At 44.8% G+C, this 19,822-nt stretch overlaps 2 protein-coding genes across 2 annotated transcripts in view; one reads left to right on the top strand and one right to left on the bottom strand.

Annotated features, from left to right (window-relative positions):
• The window catches only part of TSNARE1 (t-SNARE domain containing 1), a gene marked incomplete in the record, with an annotated part of 405,182 nt that overhangs the window by 316,362 nt on the left and 68,998 nt on the right, over positions 1 to 19,822 (top strand).
• LOC141146207 (interferon-induced protein with tetratricopeptide repeats 5-like) overlaps positions 603 to 19,822 on the bottom strand; it is a 32,460-nt gene continuing 13,240 nt past the window's right edge. Inside the window, exons 2-3 of the mRNA XM_073632940.1 lie at positions 1,474 to 1,920; positions 603 to 1,443 (exon numbers count right to left, since the gene is read on the bottom strand). Of these exons, the coding sequence (XP_073489041.1) occupies positions 609 to 1,443; positions 1,474 to 1,920 (1,282 nt within the window). The 3' untranslated portion in view covers positions 603 to 608. The remainder of the gene's footprint in view (positions 1,444 to 1,473; positions 1,921 to 19,822) is intronic.

Here is a 19,822-nt window from a genome sequence, read left to right as displayed (position 1 = left end):
GGACTTTACGGCAGACTTTGCTTGGCTGACTTTTCAACGGACTTTGACGGACTTTCCGAATGAACGGACTTGCCTACACACAATCCACCAAAGTCCGTCAAATTCGTACGTGATGACGTACGACCGGACTAAAACAAGGAAGTTCATAGCCAATAGCTGCCCTAGCATGGCTTTTTGTCCGTCGAACTAGCATACAGACGAGCGGACTTTTCGACCGGACTCGATTTCGACGGATTGATTTAAAACATGTTTCAAATCTAAGTCCGTCCAACTTTTGAGAAAACAAAGTCCGCTGGAGCCCACACACGATCGAATTGTCCGACGAAATCCCGTCCGCCAGGCAAAGTCTGCCGTAAAGTCCGCTCGTGTGTACGCGGCATAAGGTGCTCCTCTAAAACCAACTACATGCTAAGCTGGGGGCAGAACTAGGCAAAACTTTATCATATGAGGGCTGGATTGAAATCTGGACCTTGAATGTATAGTCCTCTACTTGTCTCCATTCCTCTCTTTGTACTTGTTGAAACTTTAATAGAAAACATTGAACAAGAAACACATAAAGACAACCATACTGTACAGAACTTTGATTTACACCGGCAGTGGTTGGAAGGTTAGCTCTTCAGTAACTTTGCTCTTCTTGCATCTTCCAACTCGCAGATGAATCCATCAATTTCCTCCTCTTTTGTGCCATCCAGAAGAATATAATATGTCAAGTTCTTCTTGCATTTCACTCCTAATTTAGAATCCGGCTTGATCTGAAAACCCTTTTTTAGTATTTCTATTCCAGCTGATGGACAATGAACCTTATACTGGAGGAATATCCCGTACTGTAAATAGAAACGCTGTTTGCAAGCCTTGCTCAGAGACTCCACCTCAGAGTTTATCATGGAGTAAATAATTCCCTCCAAGTCCTTCTTATATTCTAGCCCATACATTTCCGCCAAGTCCATCCTCACAGACATATTCCACGGCATTAGTTCAATAGCAGCGGTATAAAACTTGGAGGCTTCTGCTATGGCATGTGACCTTTCCTCATCTTTTAGATGGTAAACCCGATACCTATAAGCGTGGCCCATTTCTTGGATCAGTTTATGGTAACGAGGAGCAAGAAGCTGAGCTCTTGTTAAAAGATCGAGGCTTTTCTTGAAAGGTATTATTCTATACAATCCTGCAATGATCCTCAATACTTCCGGATCGGAGCTTCCTTGGAAACTATCTTCTGTCAGTTTCCGTGCTTTGGCTAGTTTTTTTCTCTGGCCTGTCTTTTCCATCATCTTGGCCAAGCATGCTTTAGCTTCCCAGTTCTGAGGGTCTTTAGTAACTATTTGATCCAAGAGTCTCATCGCTTCATTCCTCACGTCTGCATCTTCGGAGTACATTGCATGTGCAGAGGTGGAGTAAGCTAAGCCAGCAAAAAAGTCATCATCATCGGGGGACACTTCTAGAGCTTTCTTGAACCATATTGTAGCTTAGAACCCATTCCTGACCCCTACCTGCAGAAGGGACCAGCCGCGCTCGTCCCATGTGTCTGCTGATTGTGAGATATCGCTTGAGAGTCTGCTATGAACCTCTTGGATTTTCTGAAGATCTTCGTCTACTTGTTGAAAGTTGTTCAGGTGGTAATAAATCCAGGCATAGTTTCCATAGATGGTCATGAGGTGATGGTCAGCAGATGCTTGTTGATCCCTCCTCACTTGTTCTTCAGCCTGTTTTAAGCATAGGAGGGCCTCACTGCTCCTCTTTAGTTGGTGCAGGAGATACGCCTTTACATTATACAGGGTGGGACTGTTCTGATGGGCTGCATGTTGGATTATGACCTCTAGTGTCTGTAAGATGTCATGTATGTTGAGTTTATCATTCCTCTCCAAGTTCCATGTGAACTGACACTCGAGTCTACGAAGCCTTTCGTTATATGAGCTCTCGCTAAAAGGAAAATGAGAATATTGGGATAAAAATTATTCAGTTTTCAGTCTTTTAAAATCTGCATCTTTCCTTAACCACTTAAGGGCCGAGCCTCTTTTTGACATTTGTTGTTTACAAGTTAAAATCATTTATTTTTGCTAAAAAATTACTTAGAACCCCCAAGCATTTTATATTTTTTTTTCAGACGCCCTAGAGCAAGCTTTCTCAACCTTTGAACCCTAGAGGAACCCCAAAAATAACTTATGTCTCGAGGAACCCTTCCTAAAACCAAATCATCAGGGCTCAATAGAAACAATACTCCTTATACTGGTGGTCAGTAGAAGAATGTCCCCCTTAAAGTGGTGCTCAGAATGCCACCCTTAAAGACAGCTAAAAAGATGAAAATAATAAAAAATAAAAAATGAAGAAATAGCAGGACTTTTTATATAAACACACGGGAGCAGAAATAAAATTGATAGCTTTTAATAAAATCAAATGGTTATAGAGTTTCTGTATTCAAATAATTCAATGCATGATGCTATATATGAAACTATTCGTACAACTACTACAATTCATTGAAACCAGAAGAGATATACATACATACATATTCCAACAAGGAATCAATACATAATACATAGTATAAAAAACATTTGGAGCATGATTACATGATTAAATGGAAAAAATATGAAAGACAAAGAAAAAGGGGGGGTATTGTAGGGGGGAAAAAAAAAACCAATTAATATGGAACGGCCTGATCAGATGCATCAATGTGTACACTGGGTTGTTGTTGGCTCTACGCGTTTCAAGGTATTTGACCTATCATCAGGAGCAAGGAACCGTAGTGATAATCTAAAAAATGAAGGAAAAATATTTATTCGAAAGGAAAAAGAAGAAAAAGAAAAAGAGACGGGGAAAAAAGAAAGAAAAAAGCTCAGAACAGGCAGGAAGGGTCTTCCCTGATGGACCCGAACTGCCCGTACACTTACATGTGTGGTCCACACACTGGCGGTGCGGCCATGAAACACCCAGGCCAAACCAAGTATGCCATGCTCGGGAGCTGAGGGGACATGCCGCAGCGGGCAAAACACAGGAATGGACGACGCCCCGCAGGAATAACAATGTAGAGAGTAATGGAACAAGAGAGCCAAATCTATAAGGAAAAGAAAGTTATGTTGCTGTGGAGTGAACGTGAGGCAAAAGTGAAAAGAAAGAGGTAGAGAAAGAAAGATGTAGAGCACAGGAGGGAATAAAAGGGGGTGAAGAGGATTGGTGTGAATGAAAAAAAGGTGTGAAGATATGAAAAGAGTGAAAGGAAAAAGGAAGCTGAAAAAAGAAAAGGAGAGGGGAAAGAATTAGCAGGGTGATTTGAGAGGGGCAAATGGTGAGGAACAGGAAGGGGGAGAAAGGGAGAGAAGGAAAAGCGGGAGTGAGAAGAAAAAAGGGAAAAACTGAAAGCCAGGAAAGTGATGAAGGGGAAATGGGACTCGGTTTGAAAGTCAAATGGTGGTAGGAGGGAATGTGTACCTGATAACCAGAAAGTCCAACCAGAAATGCAAGGATGCATGGGTGGTGGGTGATGATAGGTGTATACCAAACGGAGTGCGGAATTCATGCGGGGATGAGGTCCAAAACTGCCAAGCCCCCGCAACCATGTCCCCAACGTCAGACGCTGGCCCCCCTACAATACCCCCCCTTTTTCTTTGTCTTTCATATTTTTTCCATTTAATCATGTAATCATGCTCCAAATGTTTTTTATACTATGTATTATGTATTGATTCCTTGTTGGAATATGTATGTATGTATATCTCTTCTGGTTTCAATGAATTGTAGTAGTTGTACGAATAGTTTCATATATAGCATCATGCATTGAATTATTTGAATACAGAAACTCTATAACCATTTGATTTTATTAAAAGCTATCAATTTTATTTGTGCTCCCGTGTGTTTATATAAAAAGTCCCGCTATTTCTTCATTTTTTATTTTTTATTATTTTCATCCAATCGGGATGGAGGGGGGGACCTGAGCGGCACCCCTATACCTCATATAAAGTCCCACTTTTTCCCTCATTTTCCTCCCTCTTAACAGCTAAAAAGATATTTGGTGTCATGCTGCTGGCTTTCCTAAGTGGTGCTGAACCTTGAACTCTGTAGACATAATCAAATAGGTGGTTGATCAGCCGCAGCTCAAGGAACCCCTAGCAACCTCTGGAGGAACCCCAGGGTTCCACAGTACCCTAGTTGAGAATGGCTGCCCTAGAGAATAAAATGGAGGTCATTGCAATCCTTTATGTCACACTGTATTTGCGCAGCGGTCTTACAAGCGAAATTTGTATGGAAAAAATACACTTTTTTGACTTAAAAAATAAGAAAACAGTCAAGTTAGCCCATTTTTTTTTCATTTTGAAAGCTAATGTTACTCTGAGTAAATTGATACCCAACATGCCACGCTTCAAAATTGTGCCCGCTCGTGGAATGACGACAAACTTTTACCCTTAAAAATCTCCATAGGCGACGTTTAAAAAATTCTACAGGTTACATGTTTAGCGTTACAGAGGAGGTCCAGGGCTGGAATTATTGCTCTCGCTCTAACGATCGCGACGATACCTCAAATGCGTTCGCTTATGCGCACAAGCTCAATGGGGAGCTTTAAATTATTTCATTTTTTTTTTATTATTATTATTTATATTATCTTATTTATTATACTTTTTATTTTTTATTTTTACACTGTCCTTTAAAAAAAAAAAAAGGTCACTTTTATTCCTATTACAATGAATGTAAACATCCCTTGTAATAGAAAAAAATCATGACTGGACCTCTTTAATGTGAGATCTGGGGGGTCAAAAAGACCTCAGATCTCACATTTACACTAAAATGCAATAAAAAACATATATTTTATGTAATTTTTCTTTTTTACAAAAAAAAAAAACATTTCCCCTTTAAGACCATTGGGCGGAAGTGACGTTTGGCGTCGCTTCCACCATCTAATGTTATGGAGCCGAGTGGAGGCCATCTTTCCCTCACTAGGCATCCAGGCAGTGGGGGGAGCAGACGCGATTGTCTCTGCTGCTAACGACGGCTCCGGTTAAGGGGCGGAGACGATCGTAGCGTGACGGGAGGGGGGGCTCTCTTCCTCCCCCAATAAAAGTGACCCCGCGGCGAATCCGTGGCTGAGACCACTTTTATCCGAAAGAGAACCGCATGCTGTTGCTGAAAATACCAGGGTTATGGCAGCTAGCTAGCTGTATAGGATAATTTGATCAAGTTCTTACCTGATTTTGTGTGGTATATATTCTGTGTTAATTCACAATATAGTCAGTTCGTTTGCACCCAAGCTAGTGTCGTCTAGTCCTTGGGTACAATATTCATCTATAATACCCGGTTCCAGAGTGGAGGAAGCTGTATGTTGGGGGGGGGGGGGGCAGGTGGTCCGTCACATGCACAGTCTATTGCCTTTAGTAAATAAACCCCACAGTGTACAAGGAAACCTAAACACCACCCAGTGAAAGTTTAGATCTACTTTTAAGCCTTGTGGATGCTGATTGCTCATTAGTAGGGCTTAATTTCTCCATCAGGGGGCCACCCCTACCCCAGCCTTATGTAGGACACAATGCCACGCCACCAATCATAGGCTTCTTCCCTGATGGAAGATGGTTTAGGAACTGACTGGTACTGTAATAGAAGACAGAGATGAGCAGGGTTGCAGTGGTTAGCAGTATCTGTTACTGTTGGGGCAGGTGGTGGTACCATGAGCCAACTGTTGGCCATCTCCAGGTAGTCCTGCCCTCCCTGTGCTAGGCATACATGGCTACCCTCAAATCCCCACCTGCTAACTGGATGTGATCAGACTATCTATATTAAGGAGTACATTAACCGGAATTCCAAGATTGTGGTTTGTAGTGGATGTATAAATTGTAGATCTAGCCGCTCTCTATCTTTATTTTAAGACCGAGTACAAGTACAGATACTTTTTTTTTTTTTTCAAGTACTCGCTGATACCGATTATATCATGTGACATTGGCACCAATATTCAGCATTGATGGGCCCCCGATAGGTGGCACTGACTGATGGCTGGCACTGATAGGCAGCACTCATAGGCACTGATAGGCAGCACACATTGGCAATTACTGGCCTGGCATAATAAATTAAATGAATAATGAAAGGAAATGAAGGATTTTGCAATGCTATATGCTGCGGCGCCCATCTTGGTACACCCTGCTCTCAGTTGCAGCAAGCCAGCAGCGGACATCTTTTTACACCCAGCCCGAACTATATGGGCTGGGTGTAGCAAGATGTCCGCTGCTGGCTTACTGCGGCCGAGTTTAGGGTGTACCAAGATAGGCGTCGGGATGTTCAACCTCTGACGGAGGTGCACCCCTGAACTCTGCAATGTGTACATAGTGCACCCTAAATCCTGCATGCTGTACAAAGCACACCCCAAACCCTGCATACTGTACATAGAGCACCCCAAACCCTGCATACTGTACATAGCACGCCCCAAAACCTGCATACTGTACATAGCACACCCCAAACCCTGCATACTGTACATAGCACACCCCTGAACTCTGTGCATAGCACACCCCTAAACCCTGCATTCTGTACATAGCACACACCTGAACTCTGTACACAGCACACCCCTGAACTTTGCACTCTGTAGTGCACCCCTAAACCTTACATTCTGTATGTAGTACACCCCTAAACTCTGCATTCTGTACGTAGCACACCCCTGAACTCTGCACTCTGTACATAGCACACCCTTGAACTCTGCACTCTGTACATAGCACACCTTTGAACTCTGCACTATGTATGTAGTGCACCCCTAAACTCTGCACTCTGTACAGAGCACACCCCTGAACCCTGCACATAACACACTCCTGAATGCTGAACTCTGCAGTCTGTACATAGCACGCCCTTGAACGCTACACTGTGTGTAGTACACTCCTGAACTCTGCACTCTGTACACAGCGCACCCCTGAACCCTGCACTCTGCACATAACACACTCCTGAACTCTGCACTCTGTACACAGAGCGCCCCTGATCTCTGCACTCTGTACACAGCGCACCCCTTAACCCTGCACTCTGCACATAACACACCCTTGAACTCTGCATCATGTACGCAGTACACCCCTGAACTCTGCACTCTGTACACAGTGCACCCCTGAACCCTGCACATAACACACTCCTGAACTCTGCACTCTGTACACAGTGCACCCCTGAACCCTGCACATAACACACTCCTGAACTCTGCACTCTGTACACAGTGCACCCCTGAACCCTGCACATAACACACTCCTGAACTCTGCACTCTGTACACAGAGCGCCCCTGAACTCTGCACTCTGTACACAATGCACCCCTGATCTCTGTACACTGCGCACCCCTAAACACTGCACTCTGTACAGAGCACACCCCTGAACCCTGCACTCTGTACATAGTACACCCTTGAACTCTGCACTATGTATGTAGTGTACCCCTGAACTTTGCACTCTGTACTTAGCGCACCCCTGAACGCTGCACTCTGTACATAACACACCCTTGAACTCTGCATCATGTACGTAGTACATCCCTGAACTCTGCACTCTGTACACAGTGCACCCCTGAACCCTGCACTCTGCACATAACACACTCCTAAACTCAGCACTCTGTACGTAGCGCACCCCAGATACAACTGGCCCTTTGGGGGCAGACATACTTTTGATACAGCACGCAATGAAATTGACACCCCTGATCAAACTTTTCAAACAAAGGGCTAGTTTATTGTTCTTCAGACTTGAGGAGAGCCGGACTTGTGACCAGTGGGGGCAGAAAATGTCCCGGGCCCAGCATCGGTGAGAATAAATATGGCCTCAGGATTGGTGGTCAGTAGGAGGAGGAGTAGTGCCCCTATCGGTAGGAGGAATAGTATCCCATCATTGGTATCAGTGGAAGACATAGTTGGTGTCAGTGGGAGGAATAGTCCGCCAAGGACGGATAGAGGCTACTGGCCCTCGGGCCGCAGTTTATAGACCCCTGGTCTAGATAAACATTGAAATACAAGCAAAGAGATTTCTGCTACAAGTTTGCTGGTGTGACACAATCCCCGTACAGGAATCCCATCTCAGGGGTACAAAATGATGCCTTTCCATTGTCCCCATCCAAAATATTCTCACTAACCTGCTGGAAATATGTAATTTATTTATTTATTTATTTATTTCAGGTACTTATATAGCGCCGTCAATTTACGCAGCGCTTTACATATACATTGTACATTCATATCAGTCCCTACCCTCAAGGAGCTTACAATCTAAGGTCCCTAATTCACATTCATACATATACTAAGGGACAATTTAGACAGGATCCAATTAACCTACCAGCATGTCTTTGGAGTGTGGGAGGAAACCGGAGTACCCGGAGAAAACCCACGCAGGCACAGGGAGAACATGCAAACTCCAAGCAGGTAGTGTCGTGGTTGGGATTCGAACCAGTGACCCTTCTTACTGCTAGGCGAGAGTGCTACCACTACACCACTGTGTAATGTGAAGTTCTCACCTCGTCGCTATGACGCGTTCAGGAAGTAGAATGGATAGAATTTCAGATCCTTCCCAGAGCTGTGCGGGGCGTGTCTGACACAAACATGTAATAAAGAGACATAGTATTCTGATAATGGGTGTAATATGGAGTCTCTGGTGATCTGAGCCCTGTATATGGGGGCGGCAAAGCTCACCTCCTATATAGGACAGAGGTCCATGGGATGGGCAATTCATGACCTTTCAATGGTGTGTCAGTCTTCTCTCTCTCTTTCTCTTCTCTCTCTCTTTTCCTCTCTCTCTCTCTCTATATATCTCTGTATACTCAATACACTTTTTATATCCTTAGTACATATTTTTCTTCATAGTTTTTCTGGAAGATTTTACCCCCTTCATGACCAGGGCATTGTTTGCTATTCAGCACTGCGCTACTTTAACTGGTAATTGCGCGGTCATACAACGCTATACACAAATGACATTTATATCATTTATTTCACATAAAAGGAACTTTCTTTTGGTGGTATTTAAAAAGAAATAAAGTGTTCTGCGCCAGGAAAATGAAATTAGCTGCAGCCCACCCCCCCCAGCTGTACCCACAGGTGTGGAATCGGTAAGATAAATATATATATATTGGTGAATTGGTGCTGCTAAGTGATAACAAATTTCTATAAAGTGTACTGTCTCTTTAAGGCATTATCATATACAAGTGCATTCTGTGTGAACACAATTTATATCGTGTTTGAGGGCTGATCGATCAATATGTGTCCAAAGTGTATCCATTTTTTCAAAGATTCCAATAAATCAGCAAAAAACACCAACGTATCAAACAAAAAGTCCATAAAAAAATCAACTCCATACTTAAGTTCATAAAAAGTGCTGGTGAAGTGAAAGAAATTGTAATCTAAATGGTGACTCTAAATGGAATACTGCTGTGCAAAATGTAAGCACATTGTTTCCCTGGAAGCCCAGGTTCTGAATCTGGGGAAGCAACTGTCAGCACTGAGAAGTCCCTCCATACTAAAGGTGAGCCAGGAACATACACGGCAGGTGCCGGCAGGGGCCAGCACAGAGGCGGGTGGAGACAAAGAGGTGCAGGCACTAGCAAAGAGTAGATGGGTGACAGTCAGGAGGGGTAGAGGGGGAAGTGCCAGAGAGGCCGATCCAGGACTGGAGCATCCCAATAAGTACGCTCCATTGAGTGACATTGGTGAAACCAGTCAGGGACCAGCACTACTGGAGATGAGGGACTCTCCTAGCTGCCAGGGGAAGAACTCCTCCAGGGAGAGTGGGGGGGCAGCAAAGGGAAAGGAAAGACAGATTCTGGTGGTAGGGGACTCAATTCTTAGAAGGACAGAGAGGGCAATCTGTAACCAAGACCTGAAGCGCCGAACAGTATGTCGCTCGGGTTCGGCACATCACGGATCTTGTGGACAGATTACTGGGAGGGGCTGGGGAAGACCCGGCTGTCATGGTGCACGTTGGCACCAATGACAAAGTCAGAGGCAGATGGAGTGTCCTAAAGAACGATTTTAGGGACTTAGGTGCTAAATTGAGGAAAAGGACCTCCAAGGTAGTGTTCTCAGGAATACTACCGGTACATCGAGCCACACCAGAGAGGGAGAGGGAGATTAGGGAAGTAAACAAGTGGCTGAAGAGCTGGTGTAGTAAGGAGGGGTTTGGGTTCCTGGAGGACTGGGCCGACTTCTCAGTCGGTAACCAGTACTATAGAAGGGACGGACTGCACCTAAATGAGGAGGGTGCAGATCTGCTGGGAATGAAGATGGCCAAAAAGTTAGAGGGGTTTTTAAACTAGGCGATGGGGGGAGGGTCCAGAGACAGAGATAGCCAGCGCGGAAGATATTCCAGAGGGTAGTATTGGGGGCATTACTGGTAGGTTAACCAAAGCACAAAAACACAAGGTGAGTATAGTAGCAAGTCCTAGTTGCAATTTTGAAACACCCAATACGAGGACAATATGCGACCGGTCTAAACTATGTGGCATGTTCACCAATGCCAGGAGCATGGCGGACAAGATGGGTGAACTAGAGATACTGTTGTACAAGGAGGATTTGGATTTTGTGGGAATTTCAGAGACCTGGTTCAACAGCTCTCATGATTGGCTGGCAAACATTCAAGGGTATACCCTATACCGCAAGGATAGAGAGGGTAAAAAAGGGGGAGGGGTATGCCTATATATCAAGAATAATGTACAAGCGAATGTGAGAGATGACATCACTGAGGGAGCTAGAGAGGAGGTGGAATCCTTATGGGTAGAGCTCCAAAGGGATGAAGCTAAGGGGAAAATAATACTGGGAGTATGCTATAGGCCCCCTAACCTGAAGGAGGAAGTGGAGACGGATCTCCTATCACAAATTGGATTAGCAGCAAGGATGGGAAGTGTTATCATAATGGGGGATTTTAATTATCCAGACATAGACTGGGCGGAGGGAATCGCGCATTCATTTAAGGCTCGCCAGTTCCTTAATGTCTTGCAGGACAATTTTATGGGTCAGATGGTAGACGCACCAACTAGAAATAAAACATTACTGGATCTACTGATTACCAACAATACAGACCTGATCACAGATGTGGAAATACGGGGCAATTTAGGTAACAGCGATCACAGGTCAATTAGTTTCAGTATAAATCACACAAATAGGAAACATAAAGGGAATACAAAGACACTGAATTTCAAAAGAGCCAACTTCCCTAAACTACAAACCTTGCTAAAAGGCATAAATTGGGATAAAGTATTAGGAACAAAGAATACGGAGGAGAGATGGGTTTGCTTTAAGAGCATATTAAATAAGGGCATTAGCCAATGTATCCCATTGGGTAATAAATTTAAAAGAGCAAACAAAAATCCTGGATGGCTTAACTCCAATGTAAAAATGTATATAAAAGCAAAGGAGAAGGCCTTCAAAAAATACAAGGTTGAGGGATCATCCTCAGCATTCAGACTTTATAAAGAATGCAATAAGAAATGTAAGGGTGCAATTAGGACGGCTAAGATAGAACATGAAAGACACATAGCGGAGGAGAGCAAAAAAAATCCCAAGAAATTCTTTAAGTATGTAAACAGTAAAAAAGGGAGGACAGACCATATTGGCCCCATAAAGAATGAGGAAGGACATCTGGTTACAAAGGATGGGGAGATGGCAAAGGTATTGAATTTATTCTTCTCCTCAGTCTTCACGAGTGACTCGGGGGGGCTTCAGTAACCAAAACTGCAGTGTTTATCCTCATGACACAACACAGGAAGCACCTCCATGGTTAACAGAGGACGGAATTAAAATTAGACTTGAGAAACTTAACATTAATAAATCACCGGGACCAGATGGCTTGCATCCGAGGGTACTTAGGGAACTCAGTCAGGTGATTGCCAGACCGTTGTTCCTAATTTTTACAGACAGTCTATTGACTGGAATGGTACCAGCTGATTGGAGAAAAGCCAATGTAGCACCAATATTTAAAAAGGGCCCAAAATACATCCCTGGGAATTACAGACCAGTTAGCCTAACATCAATAGTATGTAAACTCTTGGAGGGGATGATAAGGGACTATATACAAGATTTTAGTAATAAGAACGGTATCATTAGCAGTAATCAGCATGGATTCATGAAGAATCGTTCTCACCAAACCAATCTATTAACCTTCTATGAGGAGGTGAGTTGCCATCTAGATAAAGGAAGGCCCGTAGACGTGGTGTATCTGGATTTTGCAAAAGCATTTGACACAGTTCCCCATAAACGTTTACTGTACAAAATAAGGTGCGTTGGCATGGACCATAGGGTGAGTACATGGATTGAAAACTGGCTACAAGGGCGTGTTCAGAGGGTGGTGATAAATGGGGAGTACTCAGAATGGTCAGGGGTGGGTAGTGGGGTTCCCCAGGGTTCTGTGCTGGGACCAATCCTATTTAATTTGTTCATAAACGACCTGGAGGATGGGATAAACAGTTCAATCTCTGTATTTGCAGACGATACTAAGCTAAGCAGGGCAATAACTTCTCCGCAGGATGTGGAAACCTTGCAAAAAGACCTGAACAAATTAATGGGGTGGGCGACTACATGGCAAATGAGGTTCAATGTAGAAAAATGTAAAATAATGCATTTGGGTGGCAAAAATCTGAATGCAATCTATAGACTGGGGGGAGAACCTCTGGGGGAATCTAGGATGGAAAAGGACCTGGGGGTCCTAGTAGATGATAGGCTCAGCAATGGCATGCAATGCCAAGCTGCTGCTAACAAAGCAAACAGAATATTGGCATGTATTAAAAGGGGGATCAACTCCAGAGATAAAACGATAATTCTCCCGCTCTACAAGACTCTGGTCCGGCCGCACCTGGAGTATGCTGTCCAGTTCTGGGCACCAGTCCTCAGGAAGGATGTACTGGAAATGGAGCGAGTACAAAGAAGGGCAACAAAGCTAATAAAGGGTCTGGAGGATCTTAGTTATGAGGAAAGGTTGTGAGCTCTGAACTTATTCTCTCTGGAGAAGAGACGCTTGAGAGGGGATATGATTTCAATTTACAAATACTGTACTGGTGACCCCACAATAGGGATAAAACTTTTTCGCAGAAGAGAGTTTAATAAGACTCGTGGCCACTCATTACAATTAGAAGAAAAGAGGTTTAACCTTAAACTACGTAGCGGGTTCTTTACTGTAAGGGCAGCAAGGATGTGGAATTCCCTTCCACATGTGGTGATCTCAGCGGGGAGCATCGATAGCTTCAAGAAACTATTAGATAATCACCTGAATGACCGCAACATACAGGGATATATAATGTAATACTGACATATAATCACACACATAGGTTGGACTTGATGGACTTGTCTTTTTTCAACCTCACCTACTATGTAACTATGTATGTATGACTCTTCACAGGTGCCCCTCCCTCTCAGGTCCACACTCACCAGAGGATATATACCCCTACAGGGATAAAAACCCTCACAATAGAGTCGGCTCTTTATCCCGCTTTCCCACCTTGGTATCCGCCATCTTTTGATGCATTCATGTATAGATGGATAAGAAAAAAGGGGATCCGATCGTCCGAAAACTCCAAATCGGAAATGATGTAGAAAGCTCCGCCCGTTTTTGCGGTATTTGATCACCACTGGGGTTTTTTAACGAAAAAAGACTAAACATTTTGGGGGGGGGGGATATATTTTCTACTTTCTGTTATTAAACATATCCAATAAAATTTCTTCATGAATTGGGGCCAAAATATATTCATATACATGTCTTTGGTAAAAAAAAAAAAAAAATCATCGGAATAAGTATATATTATTTGGTTTATGTTATTGTTATAATGTCTACAAACTGCGGGATATATACCGGAATTTACTCAGCTAGGACACTATATACTGGTAATGGCGTTGATCAGCGACCTTTTAGTGGGACTGTGATAGGGTGGCGGGCAATCTGGCGCTAACAGACCCTCGCTGGGAGGGTCACTAACTGACCAACATCATTAGTGACACTAATACAGTGATCAGATATAAAACTATACACTGTCACTGTACGAATGACACTGGCTGGGAAGGGGTTAACATCTAGGGGCAATTAAAGGGGTTAACTGTGTGCCTCATAATGTGTAATGTGTGCTGCTGTTACTAACTGATCTGGCTGCTTTGCAGGGTGAAGAAACAGCCAGATCTCTGCTCTGTGTACAGACTCCTGTGTTTGGCCTCAGCTGATACCCGCCGACAAAAACGCACTGTGTCTAGTCACAGGGCGGGGTCAGCAGGGGGTGTAGCACATGTGTGCCACAAACCAGGAAGCAAGCCGAAAATGTTTATTTGCGTTGCTGAGCTTGCAGTAAATCTGCTGGGACCGAGCGGCACGTAGGTAAATGTTACTAAACCCACAACAGTAAAATCAGTCTGTATATGCAGTAAAGCATGCTTGTTATACTCACTGTGCACCCTAAGGGGTTAATCATCCGCATTGTGTAAAAGGGCTGTGTGATAGTGTCTGCTCTGATCCTCTCCTTCTTCCACTGTCCCCGAACCATCTCCTGATAGAACAGAGGCTAGGGGACAGGCTGCACATGCTCAGTTTGGTGTGTATTGCTAGAGAGTTGGTATTTTTTTACTTGGGAGAGTGCATGTGATCAGCACAGGGCCAATCAGCACTGTCCAGACAGAGGGTCAGGGATCCTGCAGCCTCATAGGACAATCAGAGGAGAATGAAAGCTTCTCCTACAAGCTTTAACCCGACACTGATAGAAGTCACAAGATTGCTATATACTGCTGATGGGAAAAGGAATTTAACAGTTTATATTTACTAACCAATTGCATTTCCATGTTCTGTGTACTGTGGGAGATCAGATCTAGTGAATGCAGAGTCCTGGGGAGATCAGATATAATGACTGCAGAGTCCTGGGGAGATCAGATATAATGACTGCAGGCTCCTGGGAGAGCAGATATAGTGACTGCAGAGTCCTGGGGAGATCAGATATAGTGAATGCAGGCTCCTGGGAGATCAGATATAGTGACTGCAGGCTCCTGGGGAGATCAGATATAGTGACTGCAGGCTCCTGGGAGATCAGATATAGTGACTGCAGGCTCTGGGGGGGACCAGATATAGTGACTGCAGGCTCCTGGGAGACCAGATATAGTGACTGCAGGCTCCTGGGGAGATCAGATATAGTGACTGCAGAGTCCTGGGGAGAGCAAATATAGTGACTGCAGAGTCCTGGGGAGATCAGATATAGTGAGTGCAGGCTCCTGGGGAGACCAGATATAGTGAGTGCAGGCTCCTGGGGAGACCAGATATAGTGACTGCAGGCTCCTGGGAGATCAGATATAGTGACTGCAGAGTCCTGGGGAGAGCAAATATAGTGACTGCAGAGTCCTGGGGAGATCAGATATAGTGACTGCAGAGTCCTGGGGAGATCAGATATAGTGACTGTAGAGTCCTGAGGAGATCAGATATAGTGACTGCAGGCTCCTGAGGAGATCAGATATAGTGACTGCAGAGTCCTGGGGAGATCAGATATAGTGACTGTAGAGTCCTGAGGAGATCAGATATAGTGAGTGCAGGCTCCTGGGGAGACCAGATATAGTGACTGCAGAGTCCTGGGGAGATCAGATATAGTGAATGCAGAGTCCTGGGGAGATCAGATATAGTGAATGCAGAGTCCTGGGGAGATCAGATATAGTGACTGCAGAGTCCTGAGAAGATCAGATATAGTGAGTGCAGGCTCCTGGGGAGATCAGATATAGTGACTGCAGGCTCCTGGGAGATCAGATATAGTGACTGCAGGCTCTGGGGGGGACCAGATATAGTGACTGCAGGCTCCTGGGAGACCAGATATAGTGACTGCAGGCTCCTGGGGAGATCAGATATAGTGACTGCAGAGTCCTGGGGAGAGCAAATATAGTGACTGCAGAGTCCTGGGGAGATCAGATATAGTGAGTGCAGGCTCCTGGGGAGACCAGATATAGTGAGTGCAGGCTCCTGGGGAGACCAGATATAGTGACTGCAGGCTCCTGGGAGACCAGATATAGTGACTGCAGGCTCCTGGGGAGATCAGATATAGTGACTGCAGAGTCCTGGGGAGAGCAAATATAGTGACTGCAGAGTCCTGGGGAGATCAGATATAGTGACTGCAGAGTCCTGGGGAGATCAGATATAGTGACTGTAGAGTCCTGAGGAGATCAGATATAGTGACTGCAGGCTCCTGAGGAGATCAGATATAGTGAATGCAGGCTCCTGGGGAGACCAGATATAGTGACTGCAGAGTCCTGGGGAGATCAGATATAGTGAATGCAGAGTCCTGGGGAGATCAGATATAGTGAATGCAGAGTCCTGGGGAGATCAGATATAGTGACTGCAGAGTCCTGAGAAGATCAGATATAGTGAGTGCAGGCTCCTGGGGAGACCAGATATAGTGACTGCAGGCTCCTGGGAGACCAGATATAGTGACTGCAGGCTCCTGGGGAGATCAGATATAGTGACTGCAGAGTCCTGGGGAGAGCAAATATAGTGAATGCAGGCTCCTGGGGAGACCAGATATAGTGACTGCAGAGTCCTGGGGAGATCAGATATAGTGAATGCAGAGTCCTGGGGAGATCAGATATAGTGAATGCAGAGTCCTGGGGAGATCAGATATAGTGACTGCAGGCTCCTGAGAAGATCAGATATAGTGAGTGCAGGCTCCTGGGGAGATCAGATATAGTGAGTGCAGGCTCCTGGGGAGATCAGATATAGTGAGTGCAGGCTCCTGGGGAGATCAGATATAGTGTGTGCAGGCTCCTGGGGAGATCAGATATAGTGACTGCAGGCTCCTGGGGAGATCAGATATAGTGACTGCAGGCTCCTGGGATTAGTATCACCTTAATGAAAACTTAAATTTTTTGCTCTTTTACATGTGCAAAGTGATTAGCATATAAAACTCCGCAGTGTGTAGGAAGTGTGTAGTGTTGTTCTATCATGATCTTACTTATAAACATTGTTTAGACAGGAGTGAGATACAATGTAACATTGTTTATAAACATTGTTCAAATGGGAGCTAGATATAAAGTAACATTGTTTATAAACATTGATCAGACAGGAGATGGAGAGATACAAAGTAACAATGTTGTATTTGCCTGTACTCTGTCTGCATGTGATGTCAGTTAAAGAGGAGCTCCACCCCTCCCCCCCCTAAGTAATGAGAAGGCTATCAGTTCCTAGCAGACATGTACATTGGGGGTGTAGAGGGGGGAGAGCTGACCCCGATCGATATATATATATATATTATTGGGAATGAAGTCTCGTAATCCTCCTCTGGCTCGGGGATCGGAGGAGTCGCGGTGTTTCCGTCTTTATAAGCTGGAAATTGGCCCTTTTGAAGCGTCGTTTAGCCGGGCCCCGGAGATGTAATCCTCGGGGCTATTTGTGAATGGGATCTAGCGGGTGATTAAGTGCGTCCGGTGAGCCGGTGTTTATTCCTGATGGGGGAGGGTAGACCCTGGACATTTGCTGATTGTAAGCTGCACTTGATTTTCCATTAAGATAAAGCTATAGAAAGCCGTGTTACCCCCCCCCTTCAATGGCTTCTCCTCGACAAGCCGTCCTTTCTGTCGCCAGGACCAAACGCAATAATTACGGGAGGTCTGAATGTTGGAGCTTTCATGCCGAGTGACCTATACAGCCGTCAAACGCCAGCCGCCCATATAACACAGATTTGTGCGCTCATGTTAAACGCAGAAGGGCCACAAAGGTTGATTGCGCTTTTCCACAATCCAAATCAGCTGCCACTTCACATGATGGTTTTACAGGCAGGAAGGCGACTGCCAGCAAGATGGAATAACCCTTTAATCCTCTAAACAAGAACCGCCATGGAAACACGAGCCGTGCCGATCTCTAAATATAAACGATTAACTAATAGAGAAGTCGCCAGAAGACGCATTTCCACCATTTATTGTGACTACATCAATGTCACATGTCTCAGACTGCCAGGACAACATTTCGGGGGGCCCTGAAGGGTCCCTCCATATTATTACATATGTAGTTCAATGGAACCCACCCCCATCCCCAGTGATGTCATATTCCCACCATATTAACACATATATAGTTCAATGTAACCCCACCCCCTTCTCCAGTGATGTCATAGTGATGTCATATTCCCACCATATTAACACATATATAGTTCAATATAACCCCACCCCCATCCCCAGTGATGTCATAGTGATGTCATATTCCCACCATATTAACACATATATAGTTCAATGTAACCCCACCCCCTTCTCCAGTGATGTCATAGTGATGTCATATTCCCACCATATTAACACATATATAGTTCAATATAACCCCACCCCCATCCCCAGTGATGTCATAGTGATGTCATATTCCCACCATATTAACACATATATAGTTCAATGTAACCCCACCCCCTTCTCCAGTGATGTCATATTCCCACCATGAAATCCCATATATAGTTAATTACCTTGTAAAAGTAGCAGTGACACTACCACTTTGTTGTATATAATCTGTGCAAAGAGCAGAGCTGTGGGAGGGACTCAGCAGGCTCCACCCACTACAGGAGGGGGCAGCAACAAGACCATTTACCCTGCACAAGGGGAGAAAGCAGAGGTGTAGGAGGGACAGATAAGGCTCCACCCACTACAGGAGGGGGGTGGAGACAAGACCAGTCACTGCACAAGGAGAGAGAGAGAGATCGTAGCTGTGGGCGTGGCCCAGCAGGCTCCACCTTCTATAGGCTGACTGCAGAAAACTACAGGAGTGGGCGGAGACCAGACCAGTCCCCCTGCACAAGGAGAGAGGGCAGCGGTGAGCGGTCTTTATTACAGGAAGTCTCACACTGGATTACTGCACAGATCTGGGAGAAATACACAAAAATAACCAAGGCAACATTTATAAAATATAATTTGCTGTTCTTCCATCGAACTGCATGTAAATTCGTTCTATGCAAACAAGGCAAAATCGAATGTTCGCAGGCTACATTCTCTGCAGTTCGAATGTGAAAAAAAATACCCCATTCTATACACTAGATGGTGCTGGGGAGCACATTCATTCCCTATACTAGTTAGCACCATCTAGTGGCCATAATGTAGGATTTCCTGCATTCACACATTCGAATTGCAGAGACTATAACCTGAGAACATTCGATCTTGTCTCAATTCTCACAGAACGAATTCCATGCAGTTTCCATGCACATACAGCTATGTGATTTTTTTTATTTTTATTTTTTTTTTAACTTCACCCCCTAAGATAATATTTGCTGATCCCGGAGTTCAGCTTTCAGCGTTTTTTGTGAAGTTTCTGTATACTTGTATTTCATATTTATTTTGTTGTTGAGATTTCTATGAGAAGGAAAGTCGCTGTGATTGGATATCGCGGGCTCCGGGTGATAAGTGCGCGTAGTATTTCCCTCCCCCCCTTCTCAGAGCCGCACTCTCATTTACAAGCCTGACATATTTCCCAAGTTGCGGCGTCGAACGATTATGCGTGTCACGTGTCGGTGACGATCAGCGTTTTATGTGTAAATGGGACGGGGGGGGGGGGCGTTGGACAAATAGGTTTTTATTTCCTTAGGAATGAAAGGAGCGGGGGAGGTTCGGGATAAAATTGATTTCCATATCCAGAAACGTTCGACTCCTTATCGCCCTCGCAGCCTTGTCGCTGCCCCGTCTCCAATTATATTCCTTTGTAAGCATGTCATTCCCATCAGCATTCCGCCATTTCCAATTACAGCTCAGGCGCGGAATGCCATGTGCCCGGGGGGAGGGGGGGCGCTCTTTGTCCCGTGTTTTTTTTGTGCACGGCGATGTTTATGATGGATTATGGCGTTCGGCGGTGACAAGCTCCCGCGTTCTGCCCTTTTCTGTCACTGCGTCGCTCTGTCTGCGCTTCAGTAAGCAGCAGCCAATGTCTTCTCAGCGATCGGCACGCAGGAAGATTTATTTACTGG

Source organism: Aquarana catesbeiana, linkage group LG05 (genome assembly GCF_042186555.1).
Source record: "Aquarana catesbeiana isolate 2022-GZ linkage group LG05, ASM4218655v1, whole genome shotgun sequence".
Lineage (NCBI taxonomy): Eukaryota > Metazoa > Chordata > Amphibia > Anura > Ranidae > Aquarana > Aquarana catesbeiana.
Note: the sequence above shows the minus strand (reverse complement) of the source record. Positions and strands in the feature narration are given on the sequence as shown.